The sequence below is a fragment of the Pseudonaja textilis genome, chromosome Z (genome assembly GCF_049901715.1).
Source record: "Pseudonaja textilis isolate UNSWEBS1 chromosome Z, rPseTex1.2, whole genome shotgun sequence".
Taxonomy (NCBI): Eukaryota; Metazoa; Chordata; class Lepidosauria; order Squamata; family Elapidae; genus Pseudonaja; species Pseudonaja textilis.
In genome coordinates, this window is record NC_142008.1 from 89,641,319 (window position 1) to 89,663,740 (window position 22,422).

The 22,422-nt window shown below is 36.8% G+C and overlaps 1 protein-coding gene across 1 annotated transcript; it reads left to right on the forward strand.

Annotated features, from left to right (window-relative positions):
- The first annotated feature begins 4,771 nt into the window (after positions 1–4,771).
- Positions 4,772–18,749, forward strand: HROB (homologous recombination factor with OB-fold). Its single transcript, XM_087917698.1, has 10 exons — positions 4,772–4,822; positions 8,499–8,549; positions 8,814–9,989; positions 10,635–10,718; positions 11,964–12,104; positions 12,239–12,347; positions 13,165–13,250; positions 13,948–14,097; positions 15,078–15,255; positions 18,121–18,749. The coding sequence occupies exons 3-10, from the start codon at positions 8,823–8,825 to the stop codon at positions 18,192–18,194; spliced, it is 1,989 nt and encodes a 662-aa protein (XP_087773824.1). The 5' UTR covers positions 4,772–4,822; positions 8,499–8,549; positions 8,814–8,822; the 3' UTR covers positions 18,195–18,749.
- Positions 18,750–22,422: the final 3,673 nt, after the last annotated feature.

Below are 22,422 nucleotides of genomic sequence, written 5' to 3' on the forward strand. Positions count from 1 at the left end.
GGCGCATTGGTACCCCGACTTGCGACCCCGCCGGTCTCGGCCAGCCGCGCTTCTGACTGAAGTCTGTGAACTTCTTCCTTCACTGTCAGAGGGGATTCGATGTCGCCATGGTGGATGGAGGCTGCGCAGTTTCTCTGGTGTCGTGGCCGGCTCGCTGGTGGATTTGCAATCAGTTCTGTTCGAACGCCGCATTCAAGCCGCAGACTTACGTGTGGCCTCGGCTGCGGTGGCTTCGGCTATGGCGTCGGCGAGGGATATATCACCCTTGGCCATCAACCTGCTTTGGAGTGCTGGATCTTTTAGGCCGAGGACGACCTGGTCTCGCATGGCCTCGTCTAGGTTAGCGAACCCGCATAAGCCCCCTAGGTCTCTCAGGTCGGCTATGAACTCGCCGATGCTCTCACCCTTGCGCTGATCACGCTGGTAAAAGTCAGGCCTTCTGATAAGGGTCGGTACAGCCGGGGCGTAGTGGTTTTGGAGGATGGGAGCTAGGTTGTCCTAGTCCATAGTCTTGACATCAGCAGGTTTCATGAGCGCCTTGGCCATTTTAAAAACGGCGGGTCCTCAGTGTGTCAAAAAGACCGCTCGCTTCTTGCTGCCGGTGGCGTCTTTCAGGTTGTTTGATTCCAAGAACATTTGGAAACGATCAATGTAGGACTCCCAGTCCTCGCTGGCTGGATTGAATGGTGCGGGTGGCATGGCGCTGCTGGCCATTTCGCTGGTCGTCTTCGCGCTGTCTGCCACGTGCTGGTCAGACTTGCTGTCTCAGTATCCCATCCTCATCGCCAGTGTTAAGTCTGGGTGGTGGGTCCCAAGGAGAGACGAGACTCATAGTAGTGAACAACAGCTCTTTATTAAGCAACCAGATACTGAGACAAAAACCCTAGCCGCAGCTGCTCTTTTTATAGAGCTGGCCGTGGCTAGGCAGCCAATGACAGGTTTTTGAGCCTGCCGCGCTTGGTGTTAGCCAATCGCAGCAAGCTCTATATGAGCCAATCAGAGTGTCTCATAATGACCAATCATGGCCCGGCTTTTCCGGACCAATAGGAAGGCAGGCCTCCAAGCCTGCTAGTACGGAACAGTCTCAATATCTTTTTGTATAGTATAGTGACCAAAACTGGATGCAAAGTTCTAGGTGTGGTCTTACTAAAGCTTTATAGAGAGATATTAATACCTCACTCTTGATTGTATCTCTCTGTTAATACAATTTAGAGTTGTATTGGCTTTTTTGGCTGCAGCTGTACATTGCTGGCTCATATTTAACTGGTTGTCCATTAAGGTCCCTCTCACATTTAACACATTCTTTGGCTCAGTATTTGTAAACAGCAATGGATCATGCCCAGTATTTCCTTGTCAAACCACAGACAACTACGATGATCTAATACATATCGATTTTACAGAAGACATTGTTGAAAAAGCACTGCGCAATCTAAAACCATCTCTATCTATTGGACTGGACAGAATATGTGCCTGCTTCTTAAAAAAGTTACCCACTGCTATAGCATAATCTCTTAGCATAATCTTTGAAAAATCTTTCAAGACCAGTTCCTTGCCAAAACTATGGTCACAAGCCACAGTCATCCCCATCTTCAAAAAGGGAGACCCCAGCCTAGTTGAAAATTACAGACCAATCTCTTTATGCTGCGTCACCTGTAAAGTCATGGAATCAATTATTAACCAATCCATCATCCTCCACTTAGAAACAAACAACCTACTCTTTAATAAACAATTTTGTTTTAGGAAAAAACTATCATGTAATCTGCAACTCTTACACTGCAAAAACATATGGACTACACAACTTGATCAGGGCAAAGCAATAGACTACATTCTACATAGACTCTACATAGACTTCTGTAAAGCCTTTGTTTCAGTGGTACACGACAAACTACTCCTAAAACTAAAATCTTACGGTATCTCTGGACACCTGCATAACTGGATAGAAGCATTTCTGTCCAACAGACACTAATGGTCAAAATTGGGAGCTTCCTATCAAATTCTGTACCTGTCAACAAGGGTGTCCCCCAAGGCAGTGTTCTAGGACCAACTCTTTTCATACTCTACATAAATGACCTCTGTGACCATATCAAGAGCAACTGCATTCTCTTCGCTGATGTGTAAAGCTATTCAACACCACCGACAATACTGCTACCCTTCAAAAAGACCTTGACCATATATCAGAATGGTCAAACAAATGGCAGCTTCAAATCTCAGCAAATAAATGCTCTGTCCTATATATTGGCAAAAAAAATTCAGAAAATAAAATACAGGCTGAATAGTCAAGACCTTGTTGATGATCCAAACTCTGTCAAGGATCTTGGAGTACTCATCTCAAATGACCTAAGTGCTAGAGCCCACTGTAACGTCATAGCCAAAAAGGCATTAAGAGTTGTTAACCTAATCTTATGTAGCTTTTTCTCTGGTAATATTACACTAATAACTAGAGCATATAAAACATTTGCTAGACCAATACTTGAATACAGCTCATCAGTCTGGAACCCACATTACGTATCTGATATTAACACAGTTGAGAAAGTCCAAAAATATTTCACAAGAAGAGTTCTCCACTCCTCTACTTGTTTCAGAATACCTTATGCCACCAGACCTGAAATTCTAGACCTAGAAAACCTAGAACTACGCCGCCTTCTGTCCGATCTAAGCATAGAAAAAAATAGATAAAATCATACATTGCAATGTCCTACCTGTCAATGAATACTTCAACTTCAACCATAACAACACTAGAGCAAACAATAGATACAACTCAAAGTTAATCGCACCAAACTTGATTACAGAAAATACAACTTCAGCAACAGAGTGGTCAATGTCTGGAATACTCTTCCTGACACTGTTTTTTTCCCCAAATCCCAAAAACTTTAAACTTAGACTATCTACTATTGACCTCACCCCTTTCCTAAGAGGTCTGTAGGGGGCGTGCATAAGCACACCAACATGCCTACCGTCCCTGTCCTATTGTTTTTTTATATATATATATATATATTTTTCTTATATGTATGCATGTATTCATAACTATGTTTTTGTTTTCTTAAGTTTTGGGGGGTATTTATATGTATGGTATTCAGCTTTATTCGGGTATTTTCCCATGTCATTAAAGTTGTAGCAACATTTTGGCAGAATCTCATCTGCCATCATCAGGCTTCTGTGTAGTGTTCGTCTGTGAGTCAGATTTCACAGCTGTTTCTCTTTTAAATTTGGTGCTAGCCTATGCTGTGCCAGAATGTTTTTTTCTTCATCCTGATTGGTTGGGAGTCTTGGTTTCTGTTTATTGGTCTTGGAGTTTGCTGTGTTCTGCTTGATTGGTGTTTCTAATATCTTTTGTCTGTTTTGTAGCTTTTTTTGGTCTTGATTGGCTGGCAGCATTGTGTTTGCTGTATTGGGGGCTTTTAGTGTGGCTTGGCTCCAAGTAAATGGACGGCTATCATTTATTAGGAAGCTAGGTTTCATCTGGGTGCCTGGTTTGGGTGTGTTTCAGCTGGAGGTATCAGGGGGAGTCTGTTTGTGCCCAGGTGTTTGGCTGGCTTGTGGTGTGGAGATTTTTTTGTTTGAGAGTGCAGGCTTTCAGATAATTGACAGTCTGGTGGAATCATCTCTTCTGTTCATGCTTTCAGGTCTTTTTTTTAAATCTCTATGGCTTCTCTGATAATTCTGTAGCTGGGGTTTTCTATAGTGGCCAGGGTTTTGGTGCCATTGAAGTCAATGCTATGACCTGTTGCTTTCATGTTTTGGACTAGTGAGGAAGTGTGTTTCAGCTTTTTGACTGCATTTTTGTGTTCATTCAGCCGGGTACTTATTCTTCTATTGGTCTGTCCAATGTATGTGGCTGGGCATGATGCACAGGGGACTGTGCATACATATATGCCTTGGTTTCCCAGGTTTCTTAGGATGGCTGCTATTTTTCTGTCTGTTTTGAAGGCAGTCTTGATGTGATGCCTGTGTAGTATCTTACTGATTTTGTCTGTAGTATCTCTTATGTAGGGCAGGACAGCTGTTCCATAGGTCTGTTCATCTTCTAGGTCTCCATTATGTCTCAGTGTGTTTTTGTGGATCAAGCAGGTGATTTTGCTTTAATGGAAGCTGTTAGCTGACAGTACTTTAGTCAGGGTGCATAGTTCAGTCTTTATGTGTGTCTTGTCTGCCAGGCGTTTATCTGTGCTGGGTGGTGGTTTTTACTTATACCTATTATGTTTTTACTTATACCTATTATCTTGTAAGCAATTGACAAATAAAAATAAATAAATAAATACAAAGTTATCTAATTAGCTTTCATTTAATGATCAGACTGGATTCAATTAAGTTTAGTGATCTGCATACGAACTTTTTCAAAATGTAGGAACTAACTTCTGAGTGGGAGAAAAAAAGCTAAATGCGTGCCACTGAAATGAATGGATCGGTTGGGCTTTATCGCGAGTCAGACATGCACTGCCACTTAGGCGGTCTCAGATCGTAGGATCTTGTTTATGGTTGCGCAATCAAACTCATTACAGAAAGGAGGCAGGACTTGAGGAAACGAAGTCCTTTCTCCCCATCGCGCAGGCGTAATGAGGAAGAATGAACGTCACGCGGAGGATGGCTAATTCGAATGTTCACTAGCGCGGCGTTTAAAGCAATGGCGGGGATGCCTTTCGGGCGTTAATGCTCGCTGTTCGTTTCCTTTTCCCCGATAGTAGCATTGGAGCTTTGCGATGGTAAAGAAGGACCGGCGTAATTTGGGGGTGTGTGTGTTAAAATATAGAGAATGACTTGAGTGTATGGTTTCCGGGCAAAGAAACTGAGGAAGCTCTGTGGCCATCGAGGAAAAATCCCCCAGGTGGTTTTCTGTTATAAGGTCAAAGGGTACAAAGCCCAACGGTAAACGTAAAGACTACAAGCATTTGAATTTAAAATTTTAATTTGCCACTAGCGAATGTGTGAGCGTGTGTTATTGTAGAGATATAAAGCAGTATGAAAAGGAGGTTTTGGTGTATATTAAAATATGCTTGTTATTTATGGGTTTAGAATTCGGCCAAGCAGCCTTTTGATTTTTGGAAAGTTTTTGAAGTTCAGCTGCAGATCTTTTCTCTCAGTCATACTGGTTGATATTGTTTGAAGCAAAATATCTTGAAGCTTCATGGGACATACTCCTGATTTTGAATATTAGCATTGAACTTTGTGGCCATAAAAGACAGTGATTCTCAAAATCGTAGGTACATAAAACTAGGAATATTTGAATAATGTTTGCTGCCATTGTCTTTGGTGTCTTTTGGGACAATGGTAACCGTGAAAGTTGGGCAGAGACTGAGCAATAAAATAAAGGCTATGCCCATAGTATATGAAGGTCTTATAAAATTAAAATTAGTTCTTTTCTTTTTCATTGGGACTGTGGTTTACACAGGGATACGCTGACTGCTGTTTCGTGGCATACCAGCTTATGACCAGTTGTGTTTAGATCACTGTTTCCACTTTTACAGTTCTGTGAAAATCTATTATCTTTTAGGTTTTATGCATACATGGGTATTGTTGATCCTGAATGTTATATAAGCTTCGTATAAATTCCCCTGTTCAAGGAGTATTTGCTCTACGAATAACACCATTTTATTTTTATTTACTTTTGTGCTGCCCATTTCCTCTATGGATGGGTGCTTTTATTCATAAAGTTATGGAACATCCCAATGGGAAAAAGTTATACTCTAGTTTAATCAATTCAATTAAATGAATACTAAGGGCTAGTTGTGTGATACAGTACTGTACTAGATTAAATAAGTTGATTTGGATCGACCTTTGGTTGTCTTCATCGCAATGAAACCTCATCATAAGATTCTGGAAACATCACGTCCTACTGAAAATAATTATTTTGGATAATGGAGTGGGGAAAAAAAGAAAACAGAATCTTTCCGAGAGAGGTCACTCTGTTAAAATCATTCTTAGAGCTTTGGTATAAAATTGCCCTGGAAGTTACAAAAAAACCCTCCAAAAACATTGAGGGATTTGCAGGCTCTCTTGCCTTGCTTAAAGTCAGTATTTATCATTCCATTATCAGAAAAAACATTGGATAAAGGTAGGATTTCTGGTAAAATAGCAAGTTGAAAGCCATGACTACTAAATGCAAGTGCACTGAACTTGCCAGAAATCAATTGGATTATTTTGTACACTTCTGAAAAAATGTTCTATGAGTAGATGGTAGAAAGTAAAATTTGGGGTTTATATGAATGTTGACATGTTTGCAGAAATTAACCACTGCATCCCATAATATGAATCTAATAAGAATTGTCAAGCATAGTAAAGGTTTATTTATTAAATTTATATTGTTATACATTTGAATCAATGTAACTCTCGATGATGAACAGAGATAACCCAACAGAAACCAATTAAAATTGGGAGTACTTTAATGTCTCAAACTGGATGTCTTACCATCATTGAAAGAATACTTGAGACAATGATTAAAGGCACCATGCTAGAAAGTGGGACACCATGAGTTCATGTTAGCTGGGGGAATCCTCCTGCAGTTCTATACCAATGATAATGGAGCTCAGGAGGACCGTGCGTTTTCACTGGCAGAGGGCTACAGGCTGAAAACTGAGCCCAGGAGGCCTAAGCTGTAGAAATTCACAAGGCAGGAATAGTCTGAAAAATTCTTAATAAGGTGACAGATCACAAGTTACAGAGATGTGTTGTCACGGTAATTGTAGTTAAAGGTTATGCAGCCAATTAGGAGACAATTATTTTTTTCAGATTGGCATATTGAATAACATGAAATAAATGAAGCAAATAACAAATGAAACAAAAACCAATTTTGGAGTTATTTTCCCTTCACTCTGTTTATATATTACTAGAATGCATATGAAGCTCTGATAAGACACAGAAGCAAAGATATGGAAAAATTGAGAAAAGCAAAAGGCAGCAAATTATGCTGACGGAATGACAAAGATATTTGTTTTGTGCAGATTCACAATCTCTTCAATTCATATTGGTTTCTACTCAGTTGTGCCATATCTACCCCTTTTTGTTCTTGAAGTTTTTTATTATCATGTTTGAAATCATTTGTAAACTGCTAAGAATCACTGAGTTAGGTGGCAAATATATTTAACGATGATGTAATCTATATAAATATAGCCCTTTAAATAACCAAGAACTTTATAACTATGGAAATTGATTAGACTAATCTACTATTATTTCATATATTGTGTTTTCACTAAGTTACTTTTAAATGGTATTTCATGAATCTCACTAAAATTATAACTTAATATTTATTTTGCACTGAACAAGTAACATCAAATTTTCATGATTGTTTATTGTCAAGTCCAAAAACTTCATGCAGTATAAAGTGTCTGAGCATAAAAATAATGATTACTTTTAAAATCGATGTGACATTGATTTGGCTAATTCAACTGACATCTGTTGCCAGATCTGTGAATACAAGTAATATATGGAGCCCATGAAAAGGTTCAGTGAAGAAGACCCAAAGGTGCTTTTTCAGGAGGCAACTAGACTTTCTTGGAATTTTTGTTTTGAAGATGTTTCGCTTCTCATTCAAGAAGCTTCTTCACCTCTGACTGGATAGTGGGGAATGAAAGGATTGTTGGAAGACCCAAGAGTGAAGGGACATAGGGCAGAAAACATCCTGCAGCCAAGAAGGCTCCACATCCATTTGCACTACTCAGGTGATCCTGAGGACACACTCCAAGTGACTAAAAGTGACTAAACTCCAAGTGACTCTCTAAAACAGGGCTATCAAACTTGTGGCCCGTGGGCCAGATATATCACAGTCTGGCCATGCCCATGCCTGGTTTAGTGAAGGGGAAAATAGCTGTGATATGTCATGTGATACCACCATGATGGTGCAAGCTTGATACCCCTGCTCTAAAAGAATGCAAATGACTAGCTGTCTGAAAGGAATATAAATCCTTCCATTCCCCACTATCCAGTCAGAGCTGAAGAAGCTTCTTGGATAAGAAGCAAAACATCTTCAAAGAAAAAACAAAGTCCAGTTGCTTCCTGAAAAACCAGTTTTGGGACAACCATGACCTGGATGACTGACAATACCGATGGACTTTTAAAATGAAGAAGAGTTCCTGCATTTTTAAATTAGAATTCTGTACAATTAGAATTCATTTTAAAAATTCAAAAATTTTTATTTTGGATACTATTGGTTAGCAGAATTATGAAGTTTGGTAAAGAAGTCTTTCCTTGCCTTTAAAATGATCTAAAAAGCCATTTCTTTTTAGTTTCTTGGATTTAAGAGAGATTTAATTTTCCTTTAAAGAAAAAAGAACTGTGTTGCTAGATATACTATTCTGTTTTTTGTTTATGATTATTAAGTCCCCAGGAAGCACGGTATTTTTAGCATCCCCTAATAATTTAGCAATTTCAGCTTGTAGTATTGATAACACAAGAAGAACAGCTTCATTATAACTTCTGGTGAAGAATGTTTTGAAGTAAAAATAAAAATATTGCTGTGAGCAACCCCTTTAGAATTAATCTTGCAAATTATTAAACTGTTCTTACAGGCCTGCAAGCTCCAAAAGTTGTTTTCTGTGGAGGCTGAATTTGAAGATGAGGTAAGGGAACACTTCTAAATCATAACTGGAAAGTAGATGATGAAGCCAGATCATTGAAGTAGAAGAAACAAGAAGTTCTATTTGATAAAAAGGCTTATAGTCTAATCTAATATAGATTAGCCACAAAATCTCAGTTGAAATCTCACTGTTCAATTATTGCTTATTTCTGAGAATTTGAAATCCCCAAGCAACACTATCAGAATCTATATACACAACTGAAATTTTGCTTTTCATGCCAAGTCTTATCTTCTTCTTTTTCCATAGGATTTCTTGATGGCTGTGAGTGATGTGGAGAAGCAGACTCTAGACACAACATCTGCTAATTTAAGAGGCCTGAGACCCCTTTCTGCAGGGTTAAGAGCTCCTGGCAATGCCTTCATGCCAGTTAAGGATCCAGGCACACGTAGCTTTTCAGAGACTATGCCCCCTATTTCACAGGTACAAAACTGCTCCAGACTTCAATTTGGAGATGGTATCTGCACTACTGAGATCAAAAATAACCATATGCTTCCCCTGATAAGCAACTTCAAAGTTCAAAAGGACCCAACAGGCTTATTAGCCAAGTGTGAAACAGGTAGCACTTCAGGCAAGAGATTTAAATTTATGACCAGGCCTCCAGCTATATTTCCCTCTGGGACTTCCCCCAGGGATGATATTGACAATGAACTTGTATTGGCTGCATGTATGGATTTAGAAGAATCTAGTATGTATCCAGAATCTTTCAGATCTGACTGTGATTCCCAGAAGCAGATGAGAGACAATGAGTTAGAAACAGTCAAGAAACGACAAGGCACAAACACAATGACACCAATGAATCCTGTTGGATTGGATACTTCACAAATGATAAAAACTCGAAAAGAATTTGTTGATGAGGTCGTCAGCCATCTACAGCCAATGGGAGTTTCTTCAGAGTCAAATCTGAGGCCTACCTCCATGGATTCTGGTTTTCCCCAGGCTAACTTAGGGATGAGCAACAATATTGTCTCCCTTTCAAATTCCAGTATTCAGATGATAAAGCCTGTTCAATCATCTTTGGATAAATCCAATGCTGAGTGCAACAGTCCTTCCTTGCCACTGATTAGACCCTGTTCTCCCTTCATTTCAACAAGTACTCCTTCAAGGCTGCCCAAATCACGGATATTTAGCCCCAGCTGCTCTGACTCTAGAATGGCCAATAGTGGTGGTCAACTCCATATCACATATGGTCCTTCAGTGACAACTGTGGGAATCCCTCCTGTCATTCCTAAAGCCCCGAGTTTAGTTACAGGTTCTGGAAAGCCTCAGACTCCTGTTCTCACCAATCATCTTATCCGTTTGGTCACAGCAACCAGCAAGACACCTCAGTCAATGGCTCATGTTTCTCTGCGAACTAAGACTCGTCGCTTCCCAGGACCAGCAGGCATTCTGCCTCAACAAGTAAGAGAACACTTGGGTGATACAGTAAGTCTATATGTGAAAACATTGGTAAAAACGTTTCTAAAATATTTTAATCTACTTATTATAAAATAAAATATTTATTCCAGCCGTACTTTAATAAAAACCTATACTTAGCTACAAACCATAAAAAAGAATAAAAACTCTCGTCTTTACTCCAAAAAGATTGTTGGATTGAGTTGTCTTCATTTTAGAGATTATTCAAGTCTGGATGGATTTAATCTCTTGCTTAGGATGCCAGTACTTACCTTTCTAAGATGTAAATACTCCAAATAGTACACAAGGCCAAATTAGAATACTAATACAACTTAAAATTTTATTATCTATTCTGTTCCAAAACATTTTGTGACTTAAAATTCTCTGAGCTGCTGCATATGTTGCCCTGATAAAGGCTGTAGCCTTTACTGCAAAGATTATACTTCTGAAGAGTTTTCTATTGTGTGTCTATTAAATCTAATATTTTTAGCATGCTTTAATACCTTCAGCTTCTATAAGTAGGATGACTTGAAACACAGAATTTCTTCAGATTACCACTTTGAGTATCCTAAGAAATCTCTGCTTCTGTTTAAACAATTAAAGAATAAGAGGGCTTTAAAAAAATATGCATAGGTGATGTACATTTTTTAAATTTTTCCTTCTTTATTTAAAAAGCCTAACGGGAAAAACCTGGATGAGATTCTCATTGCAACTCCCCAGATGCCAACTCACGGGGCTGTAGCAAAATTACGAACTGAGGTAATTTCATTGTGTCTTTGAAATTTTTGTATTGATGTTGAAAAATAGACTAGACTTAAGATACTAAACTTATTAATAGAAAATCACATTGCCTTCAATCTTTTTGTTAGTCTTTAAAATAAGCCTATAAGGATACTTTTGAGCAATCTTCCCCCTTATAACTAGCAGCTGCATCTTGGAATGAGGGGATTTTTATTAGGTCTGAGAGTTGGGGCTTGAGTGAAATGAGACTCTTCTTCCTACATCCAATGTTTAGATTAATTTAGTGTCCTATCCCTAACTATTCAAAAGTAGACACTAAATGTGTCGTGTGATCCTGTAGATATCTATAATAATAAAATATATAATTTTCTCATATCATTTATTTTAAAGAAACCATCTTGAAAATTTTGTCCTTGCAGGATAATTTGGTTCTGTTGTTTTTGGAGATGATAAACTTAATATTTTAAGGATGATGAACTGAATAAGCTCTCTCATGTGACTACTGTAATCCTGGAAAGTCATTAACAATAGAGAACATCTATGGAAGAATACCTTTCAGCTCATGGATAATCAAGTTCAACTTTAACATATTTGGAGTTAGAGCAAATGTGATAATATTTTCAATAGTTGAGCTGTAATTCTTGAATTACAACTGTACAGGTAGTCCTTGACTTAATCATTTCTTTAGTCAAAGTTTGAATTTACAGTGGTACTGAAAAACGCAACATGACTAATTTTCACATGATTATTGCCATTTCCCCATTATCACATGATCAAAATTCTGACATTTGGCAGCTAGCATATACTGTATTTATGACAATTGCACTGTCCAGGAGTCATATGATCACCTTTTGTAACCTAATTAGCTGGTTTCCAATAAGCAAAGTCAGTGGGGGAAGCCAGATTCACTTACCATACGCAGCACAAATAAAGCCCAACTCACTTAATAACTATCCTGCTTAGCAATGGAAATGTTGGACTCAGTTGTGATGGTAAGTTGAATACTACCTATAAATACACTTTTGTATACAAAGTGCATGGATGGATTTAGTCTGTTGCTTAAAATGCCAGTACATCAGTATTTTTCCCTAAATGCTTGATACAATTAAAGCTAGTGGGAAAGGTGAGTACATGGAAAGATAAATGCAGTGTTTCAGATATATAATTGGTTAATGTATCACCAAAATAAATAAACATTTCTAAGATGAATATGTTGCTCTGCAGAAGTAAATCTTTATCTGGGATTCTCTGCTGTTCCTTCAGGAAATGTCTATTTCCCAGCAAACAATAGAAGAAGAATTTGAAAGAGGCCCATGGGTTGCCATGAAAAATGAATTTGATTTGGATGAAGGAGATCCATCCTGTTTTCTTCAGATATACAGCATTTCTATGGTACTTCGTAAGGTAAAGGCTGAAATTTTGAATAGTCAACTTAATCTCCGTTATCAACTTCTTAATGTGAGACATTTTTTTTCTCACAATTGAATGTATTCCCAATTCATGTTGGAGCTTTTCCTCTGTTGGTTTCTTCCATTCAGGCAGCTCTGAAGCAACTCCCAAAGAACAAGGTTCCAAACATGGCAGTAATGATTAAATCAATGATGAGGACTAATGTTGATGCAGGTGCTGAGTTCAAGGATCCTACTGGTAAGAGTAAAAAGGATTCAGCCCTACTAAGTTGGTGAGGTAATGCTTTGCCTTGTAACTTAAATGGATGCTTGATTTGTGTCATGTAAAGTCTTTTGCCTGCATCATTTTGAGTGAGGTAATTTTTGTGGATACCTGAACAAATGTGTAGCCAATGCTCTTTTGATTACTTAAAGTTTATCCTGTAGAAAATAATGGTGCATTCCTCTAGGGATTCATTCTAATAAAAGTTATGGGAAATTAATTATTACTGTGCTTTTCTGTGTTACAAAAGAAATATAGACCTTTTCTTGACCATATATTGCATGCATGCATGATTAGCCAAGTACTGCAGTACCAAGATGAATTATGTCAAAAGTAGCTGAGCCATAAAAATTATCCCCAAGTTTCCCAAATGGAAACTTTATGTTATTAAGTCCAATAACATAATAGTTCACCGAATTTCAGAATGTTTTTGTAGGCTATAAATTTGGGGGAATGTCTGTGTGTTGCCCACAATTGTTATCACAAAAAGAGAACCTAGCAGATAAGAAGAAAGTCACCCAATTCTAAAAAGACTCTGGGTGGCTAAATATATAATCCAACCTTCTCTAGAAGAACTTAATACTACTAACTATGCAACCTTAGTTATAGAACATATCTAACAATATAAACTCAAAACAATCTCATTTGAGAGTAACTGCTGTGTTTGAGCAAATAACAGATCACATGCTTGAATCCAGTTCCTATTTTCTGTACAAGCAAATTAGAATTACTGCTAAATAACATTTTGGTAGATTCACTGTTGCTGTCATTTGTCTGATCTTCTCTCAAATAGGTGAAATGCAGGGCACAATACATCGTTTGTTGCTGGAAGAAAAAGAAAGTGAATTTAAAATTGGTTCAGTGCTTTTGCTAAAACAGGTAAGGAAGTAAGAAATTCAAGGCTGGATGAGCCTTGATAATTTCCATGCCGAAAGTAATAATACGTATGTAAAATCTTTGATTGCACTTGACTTATTTATATTTCCTTGGTTTTGTGCTTTTGAGCTAGGATGTTTTACAAAATTTGAAGCATGTTAGAATAAGATAAATAAAAAAACAACTTCCTGTCCAAGAAACTTGTAATGCATATTTTCCTGCTGTCTGTTTGTAAAACCTCTGGAAGCAGAATAAAATAGATATTTATAGTCTGGCAAAACACAAAACAGAATTAGTAAAACAATATGATTTATTTTGAGCATTCTTCAGTAAGAATTCTAATTATCTAATATAAATATTCTTAACCCCTACCCCCACTTCCATTTGAATATTTAAGCTGGATGTCTTAATTCCCTCCTGTTGCAGACACATATATCAATCCTGTTGTGTTATTTCAACATAATGGATAGAAATCAGATTATCCACTGACAATTTTGTTATATGTTACAAGGCTATTTCCTTCCTATTGTTCTTTAGGTTAGGGTGACTATAACATACATAGATCATTTCAAGAGTCAGTGGAGAGGCAAGATTTTGATATATTTCATCTGCTGGCATCAAACTTTAGCATGTCTATACAAATTAGCATGTAAGTAGTGCTACATATTATTGTGAAAATAACTGATAAGTATCTTCACAGGTGAGCGTGTTCTCTCCATCCCATCGCAATCACTATCTCAATGTCACACCCAGTAACTTGGTGAAAGTATATTCACCTGGTTTTAGCAGTGGAAATCAGCTTCAGCCATACCAAGAGTTTTGGGAAACAAGTGAGACTGTGACACCACAGGTAAGGATGTGACAATAATGACAATAACAGTAACATTTTAATTATCAAAAAATTAGAAATGTGACTATTGTAGGAAAAGATGTGAGAAATTTCATGTGGATAGATAGTTAAACTGAGAAGAAAGCTTAATTTAAATCCAAGCAAGCTAAATTCAGACTCGTTATATTGACTAATTAATGAGCAGCAGAAAAATATTATGCTCCCATGAGAGCCAGTTTAGTATAATAGCGTGGTATAGTAGTGTAGCAAAAGACTGCGTTCTAGGCCTGCCTCAGGCATAGGTGGATAACTTTGGGCCAGTCATTCTTAACCTAACCTACCTCAAACACTTGCTCTAAAAATAGGAAGCAGGATTAAGCATGTTTCTCATTTGAGTTACAATAGCCAGGATAAAAATTTAATGATGGTGATGATATTTATTATATTTTTAGGTGTCTTTAAAGCATACATTATTCTAGTCCAAATTCGTATATTAGTCAGTGATACTTTCCCTATCAATGGAACCCAGGGAAGGGCTTGATCTCTTGATGTTTAAATGCAGATTAATTTGAAGAAAGTGGTCTACAAGTATTCAGATCGTTTAGAACATTTATTATCTTGAATTCAAAATTGATCAATAGGCATTGAAGATATAATGTGATATTATGACTGAGTGTTCTGTAGGTAGTGGGTCTCACATTTCAATTTTTGAGAGTAATGAGCCTCAGATGATCATTTGAACAGAATGATACAGAATGGATGAATGATCTGATATGGTAGGAGCATCTCTGATTTTTCCTGCTGTTATTGGATGGCATTCATGGTGTGAGGAAATTGTAAATTGTTCTATTGTTACATTACATTTCTTTTCATTTTTGTTTTTATTGTTGTAAGCCATGGTGGGATAGGCAGCAAATAAATTGAATAAACAAATTGTGCAAACACTTAGTTTGTTAGCTGTCTATGAGACGTTATATGAACATGCTGTATTAAAATTATAGCAGGATTCTCCCATAAGTGCTGTGATTGTAATGGCCGCTATGGATAACAAGAACATGGAAGGATGTGAGAGAAATAAGAAGAGATGTCATCGTGTATTAGCATCAAACGAAAGTCCATCATCATTACAAGAATCAGGAAATTGTGGAGTAGGCAAATCTGCTGAGAGAGCCGACTTGGGTAAATAGAATGCTAAACAGTAATGTTTGTCTTCTTATCTGTTGTCTTTCCTTACTCATCTCGGCTTTTAAAATGGAAAATGAGGGAAGCTTTGCAGAGCTACATAATGCTTGCTAACTCATATATTATCAGCCCTCATTATGCATCTATTTATTTATATAGGTGCCCAGCTTTAAAAATTTGATTCTGGCTGATTTAGAATGTAAAGAATGAGCACAAAAAAAAAAAAAGATTCCATTACAGTGAAAAAGAAACGCATTATAGGTATCAGAAGCTCAATTATTACTCTCCTCCAGACAGGGGTGTCCATCATCCTGATCCCAGCACCTGAGAAAAAGTGAGGGTTTTAATGCTTTTCTAAAGGCCAATAGAAAATGTATGTTTTGGGAGTGGAGGATGGAATTGCTCCAGAAGGCAGGCACTCCCACAGAAAATGCATACCTTTGGGTCCAATCTAATAACATAGTTTTAGAAAGGGGACTTAAAGCATGCCCACCCTGTTAGTACAAGTGGCATTGGCAGATATTGGGAAGAAATAAAACATGTAGGGCTTTATAGCAAATCAGGTAGCTTGCAACAGCATTTTTAGATTAAAAATGCATATTCTATAATTGTATAAGATGGGAAGTTACTATTAGCGTTATTTGTTATGTTTATCTGCAGTCATGGAACTCTTTGTTTAGTGTGTTTCATCTATTTCTGTGCTGCCCTAGTTATGTATTATAAAGGCCTGTTGTGCTTTTTTTCCCCAAGAAAGAAAAACAGAAATTCGTAGGATATGAGAAATGAAAAGTTTTATTCGCTCAGTGTCATCTTAAGTATAGAATGTGCTAAGCATTAAATATGAACTTGCTTGTCAGAAAGCAAGTCTACATAAGATTTTCTTCTCTCTTCCCTTTTTTCCACTTATCACAGAAAAAATAGACACTGAAAAAAACAAGACAGCTTCTCATTAAAATAATATATCCAGACCACAATCTCTGCATGTAGCACTTAGAATAGCACTTAGAATTATATACCACTTTACAGTATTTTTCAATACTAGAATATAATAACGGAAGGGACCTTGGAGGTCTTCTAGTCCAACCCCCTGCCTAGGCAGAAAACCCTACACCACTTCAGACAAATGGTTATCCAACATCTTTTTAAAAACTTCCAGTGTTGGAGCATTCACAACTTCTGGAGGCAAGTTGCATTGGTTAATTGTAAGTGTCAGGAAATTTCTCCTTAGTTCTAAGTTGCTTCTCTGATTAGTTTCCACCCATTGCTTCTTGTCCTGTCCTCAGTTGCTTTGGAGAATAGCTTGACTCCCCCTTCTTTGTGGCAGCCCCTGAGATATTGGAACACTGCTATCATGTCTCCCCTAGTCCTTCTTTTCATTAGACTAGACATACCCAGTTTCTGCAACCTTCTTCATATGTTTTAGCCTCCACTTCTCTAATCATCTTTGTTGCTCTTCTTTGCACTCTTTCTAGAGTCTCAACATCTTTTTTGCATCATGGCGACCAAAACTGAATGCAATATTCCAAGTGTGGCTTTACCAAGGCATTATAAAGTGGTATTAACACTTCACATGGTCTTGATTCTATCCCTCTGCCCACAATTGTGTTGGCTTTTTTTGGCAGCTGCTGCACACTGCTGGCTCATATGTAAATGGTTGTCCACTAGGACTCCGAGATCCCTCTCACAGTTTCTACTATTGAGCAAGGTACCACATATACTGTACCTGTGCATTTGATTTTTCTTGCCTAAATGTAGAACCTTACTTTTTTCAGCATTGAATTTCATTTTGTTAAGATAGTGCCCAATGTTCAAGTCTGTCAAGATCCTTCTGTATCTTAAGCCTATCTTCTGGAGTGTTGCTATTCCTGCCAGCTTGATTTTGTCTGCAAATTTAATGAGTTCCCCATCTATCCCCTTGTCCAAATCATTGATGAAGATGTTGAAGAGTACTGGGCCTAAAATAGAGTCTTGGGGTACTCCACTGCATACTTCTCTCCATGTGGATGCAGTTCCATTGAGGACTACATGCTGAGTGCGGTTGGTCAGCCAGTTACGAATCCATCTGGTGGTGATGCTGTCTAACCCACATTTTTCTACTTTGTCTAGTATTAGGTTATAGTCTACTTTATCAAATAAAGTAGACTGAAGTCCAAGTAAATTATATCAACAGCATTCCTCTGGTCCACTAATTTTGTCATTTTGTCAAAGAATGCAATAAGATTAGTCTGGCATGATCTGTTTTTAACAAATCCATGTTGGCTTTTGGTTATTACTTTGTTTGCTTCTAGGTGTTTGCTGATTCATTGCTTGATTATCTATTCCAGAATCTTCCCTGCTGATAGGTCTATAGTTTCCTGGATCTATTTTTTTCCATTTTTGAAGATGGGGACCACATCAGCTCCTTTTCCAGTCCTCTGGCAGTTCCCTGGTGCTCCAGGATTTTTGAAAGATATAGTTCAGTGGTTCTGAGATCTCGTCTGCCAGTTCCTTCAGAACCTTGGGGTGTAGTCCATTCAGTCCTAGTGATTTGAACTCGTCTAGGAGTTCACTTACCATTTTCTTCCCTATTTTAACTTGTGTTCCTAATCTGTTTTTTGTGGTGCTGTTTTTGATAGGTTGGGCTGTTTTTTCCCTCTCTGGGTGGTTTACAGATGTCATCACATATTCCCAGCAATCTGGTCCTTATTTTACCAATCTTTTACCAATGCTGATTTAACCTTGAACTAGTCAGGATCAAACTCCTTGCAGGGGCAGAGTTAGCCTGCAATACTGCATTCTAAGCACTGTGCCACCATGGCTGATGTAGCCCAGAGTGATTATTGTTAAAAAAAATTGGTCTCACTTCTCATTTTATCCTTGTAGATGATCTGGACCAGCTTCTTGGTGAACTTCCTGATGATTTTTTCTCCAGCTTGGAAGAACAGAACACTTTATGACAGCTCACTAATCCTAAAAGATCTTGCTGGGTAGGATCATGGACTTATTCCTGTGTTCATGAGACCTTTCCTACCATGAGATAGGCTTCCTTGCAGGGGCACTTTCTAATCTCTAAAAAAAATCTCCTTTATAAATTAGACATAAACTGCTCTTTATGGGATTAGATAAAAAATAGACTTGAGTAGCAAGATGGTTGGTTGTTAAGCTAATGTTCCTCCTGTGAATGGAAATACTTGCCTATATTTTTGCACACTAGTACTGAGGCCCTGCACCACATCTTATTACAAACTTGTCCATTCAGAAAATAAATTTTGCCAGGCTATTAGAATGACCAACAATGACTTTTTAAATTAACAAGTAACTGTTACTCTATTTGGTTTGAAATTGCCTTAGGTATGTATTGGATGTTTACTTTAATGTTACGTTATACGCTGTTTCAGGCATAACAAACTGTCTTCTAACTGGTCTTCCAAAACAATAAAAACACTGTTAACTGATACTGTCTGAAAAATAAATATGAAAAATATATGTTGTTTTCTGAAGCTTAACAAAAATTTGTCTATTTTAAAGTTTATTTTATTGATTGATTGTTTTTATCCCACTTTTATTTATGGAGATGACCATACACAATACTTCTGTTCTCCTCACAAAAACAAATCTGTGAGTTGGGTTGAACTGAGAGATAGTGACAAGTCCAAAGTCATTTTGGCTTTTATACCTAAAGTGGAATTAGCTCACAATTTTTTGGTTTCTAGACTACCACCTTAAGACCAGGGATGGTTTGCAAGTTGACACACTACACCAAATGGGCTCTTTTTTATTAATTTCTTTCATTTCAGCTATTGCCTACCTCCCTTTTAATAATGTTCATGTAGAATTTTTTCAAAACTTTATGGAAATAGTTGGTTTTTCTGTTAGGTAATGTCATGTCATTTGAACCCAGGATGCAGTGAAAATTACAACATTTTTGCACATACGTACCACAGTTCCATTTTTTAAATTCCATATATTCATTGCATATTCAAACAGAAAAAAAAAGTCTTGCTACGTACAAAGAGGTTCATTTGAGGGCCTCTAGATGCACAAACTCTTGGGTATTATAACTGAATGGAATAAATTGAATTCTCATTTTAGCTTTTGGAAAGTTAGAAAAAAAGAAATAAAAAGCAAAATAATTTTTTATTATATAGCAATAGCACTTAGATAGTAGCATATAGATGGAAAAGGACTTTGGCTATAGCAATATCACTTAGACTTATATACTTCTTTATAGGGCTTTACAGCCCTCTCTAAACGGTTTACAGAGTCAGCAAATTACCTCCAACTATTTGGGTCCTCATTTTACCCACCTCGGAAGGATGGAGGGCTTAGTCAACCTTGAACCTGGGGAGATTTGAACTGCCAAATTGCAGGCAGGCAGCTGGCAGCAGAAGTAGCTTGCAGTACTGCACTGTAACCACTGTGCCTCCAAGGCTCTTACTTTTACTCTATAAACGTCAAGACAGGTCAAATTTCATGCACTCACTCAAATAAGAGTTTGAGTCAGCTTGTGCAATATATTTGCAATACCAAATAGATTGTTAAAACATTCCAGATAAATTGTATCAAATTATGAAAATCTATTTGGTGGAAGTTTTTTAAGGGCCAGATAAATTATGTGCATAAAGTATGTTTGCGGTGGTTCTTTAATATGCAATTTTTGAGATGTTTCAGTCAGAATAATCTTCTAGTTGCTGCTGTCTAAACAAGGCATAGCGGTTAATAGATTTTATATTTATGAAATTACTAAATGCAGTGAGGTACATAAAAGAACACCGGGTGGATGAAAATACAGTATACAGAAAAACAACAAGGAAGGCAGCATAATTGTTGACATGCAGAGGAATAGTAGCACTCTTTTATATTTATTCAGGCTATGATAACAATTTACCATCAGTTGGTTGTCAAATTAGTAGAAGGCAAAGATGATAATTGAAGTACAAAGGCATTCTCACATTTGACATTTTCAATTAGTTTCAAAATTATAATTTCTTAAAGTTGAGGACCAAATGGAGAAAGCGGTATTGGACAATGCAATAGAATATTCTTTTATGTATGAAAGACCCTGCATCTACAATTTTCATGCAGAGATTGCGCTTAGTAAATGAGAAAAATGTGACTCTCATGGAAGGCAGTTTTACTAGCCCATATGTAAAACTTCAATTGTATCGCGCTGTAGCTCATTCTTTTTGTTTGTAAAATGGTTTTTATTTTTTCACATTTCAAAAACATCTTTTTTTTTAGTGAACAGCATGATTCCAGGTTTTCACATTTCCATACAAACATGACTTTGGTTACATGTTCATCTTTCACATTTGATTTCATATCCTATCATTACATTACACATTTTCTATACATTTTCTCAAATACTTCTCTCAGACTTATTTTATATATTTTCTATTCATTTCTTTACCTCTTTCTTTTTACTTTAAATAATTCTCGTATCTTCATATTCATTATACTTTTATCTGTCAGGTTTGCAACTTCATTGCATTTTCTTATTTCATTTCAAAAATTCCATCCCAATTCAAAAAATTTCCCCCACAATTGCCCATTTGAGTGTACTGCCCTTTTACCTTATACATCATTTAATTAACTCCTCTTTAATTCCCAATAATAATTGAGTTTTAATTATCACCTAAAAAAATGAATAACAATGATCTCCTAACAACTATGTAACACCACATGCATTTTAGGCCGGATTCCACATGACACTTTCCTCAAATCTCCAAGTTTTAATTCCCATTCTTTTTCCCCTTCGCTTTAATATTCATTGCTCCAATTATTTGCTGAAGCTGACCTCTTCTTTAATCAACTGCTCCCCTTCTGGCACTCCTTGTTCTTCATACTCCAGAATCGCCATTTCTAATGATTGTAAAGCAAGACAGCACGACTCACCTCTTTCATGTAGCATTTATTTTATGTTTCTTAGTTCCATTTTTAATTCCGAAAAAAGTTCTGCCATTTTTAAACACTTCTATTATATTTTCTTTATCTCTTTCTTTATTCTTTAAGTCCAAACCAATTGTCCAGTAATTTAATTCGACCAGCGTCTTTGATATTTATTTCCAACGATCAGCTTTTATTAATTAACTCCTCTTTAATTTTTCCCCAAATTCATCAAATAGTCCAAGATCCAAAAAATTAAGTTTATGCCAAGATCACCAGACAGTCCCTGAGTAATTTCTTCACACTTCTTTCTTTTATTTTGATGTTCTGTATTTCCACTTTTCCAGGATTTCTATTTTATTGTAACAAAGTTTCTCTTATTTTGTATCAAAAATCCACTTTTAAAAGAGCCAGGCGGTTTTTTTAAAAATAAACTTTATTGAATTTTTATTACATTAAAAACATAAAAAACATATCACTAACTAACAGCAATTTGTGGTGCTTATCATATAACAATAATTCGTGCTCTATTTACAGGTATTGATTTATGTGTAATTACATTCTTATTTTATCTATTACTTATATTTGATAACTATCTATCTTTAATCTATCTCTGTTCTATCCAGCTATACCATTGTTCTCACACCTTATAAATATTGAAGCTTCTTTATCTTTTAAACTCAGCGTTAATTTGTCCATTTCAGCACAGTTCATAACTTTTTGTATTACCAGTTACTTTGAAGGTATATCTGGCTATTTCCAGCATTGGGCAAAGGCAATTCTAGCAGCAGTCAATATATGTAATAATAAGTATTTTGTGCTCTTTACATATTCTCTTTTTGAAGATTCCCAATAGGAAGAGTTCTGGTTCCAGGTCTAGTTGTTTGTTAGTAATTTTCTGTAACCAATCTTTGATTTTAAGCCAGTATTTTCGAGCCTCTGGGCAAGACCACCACATATGGTAGTATGTTTCCTCTTTTTTTTTTTTTGTATTTCCAACATATGGGACTAATTTTGGGATACATTTTCACTAATCTCAAAGGGGGTAAGTGCCACCTATAGAACATTTTGTATGCATTTTCTTTGTATGCTACTGATTTTGTTAATTTGTGATTTCTATTCCATATGGTCTCCCAGTCTGATAATTTTATGTTATGTCCAATATTTTGACCCTATGCAATCATGCATCCTTTCACTACTTCTTCCTCTAATTCTACTTCCAGAAGGTATTTATAAATTTTAGTAATGTTTCTTTTATCCGGGCCTAATAAAATTTTGTCTAATGTGGTTTCAGGTATA

Bases quoted from the DNA above. Each gene is read 5' to 3' on its own strand.
- HROB (XM_087917698.1), top strand. From the start codon at position 8,823: ATGGCTGTGAGTGATGTGGAGAAGCAGACTCTAGACACAACATCTGCT. The intron at 10,719-11,963 runs GTAATTTCATTG...CTGTTCCTTCAG, and splicing joins TAGCAAAATTACGAACTGAG to GAAATGTCTATTTCCCAGCA. The intron at 14,098-15,077 runs GTAAGGATGTGA...TTAAAATTATAG, and splicing joins GTGAGACTGTGACACCACAG to CAGGATTCTCCCATAAGTGC.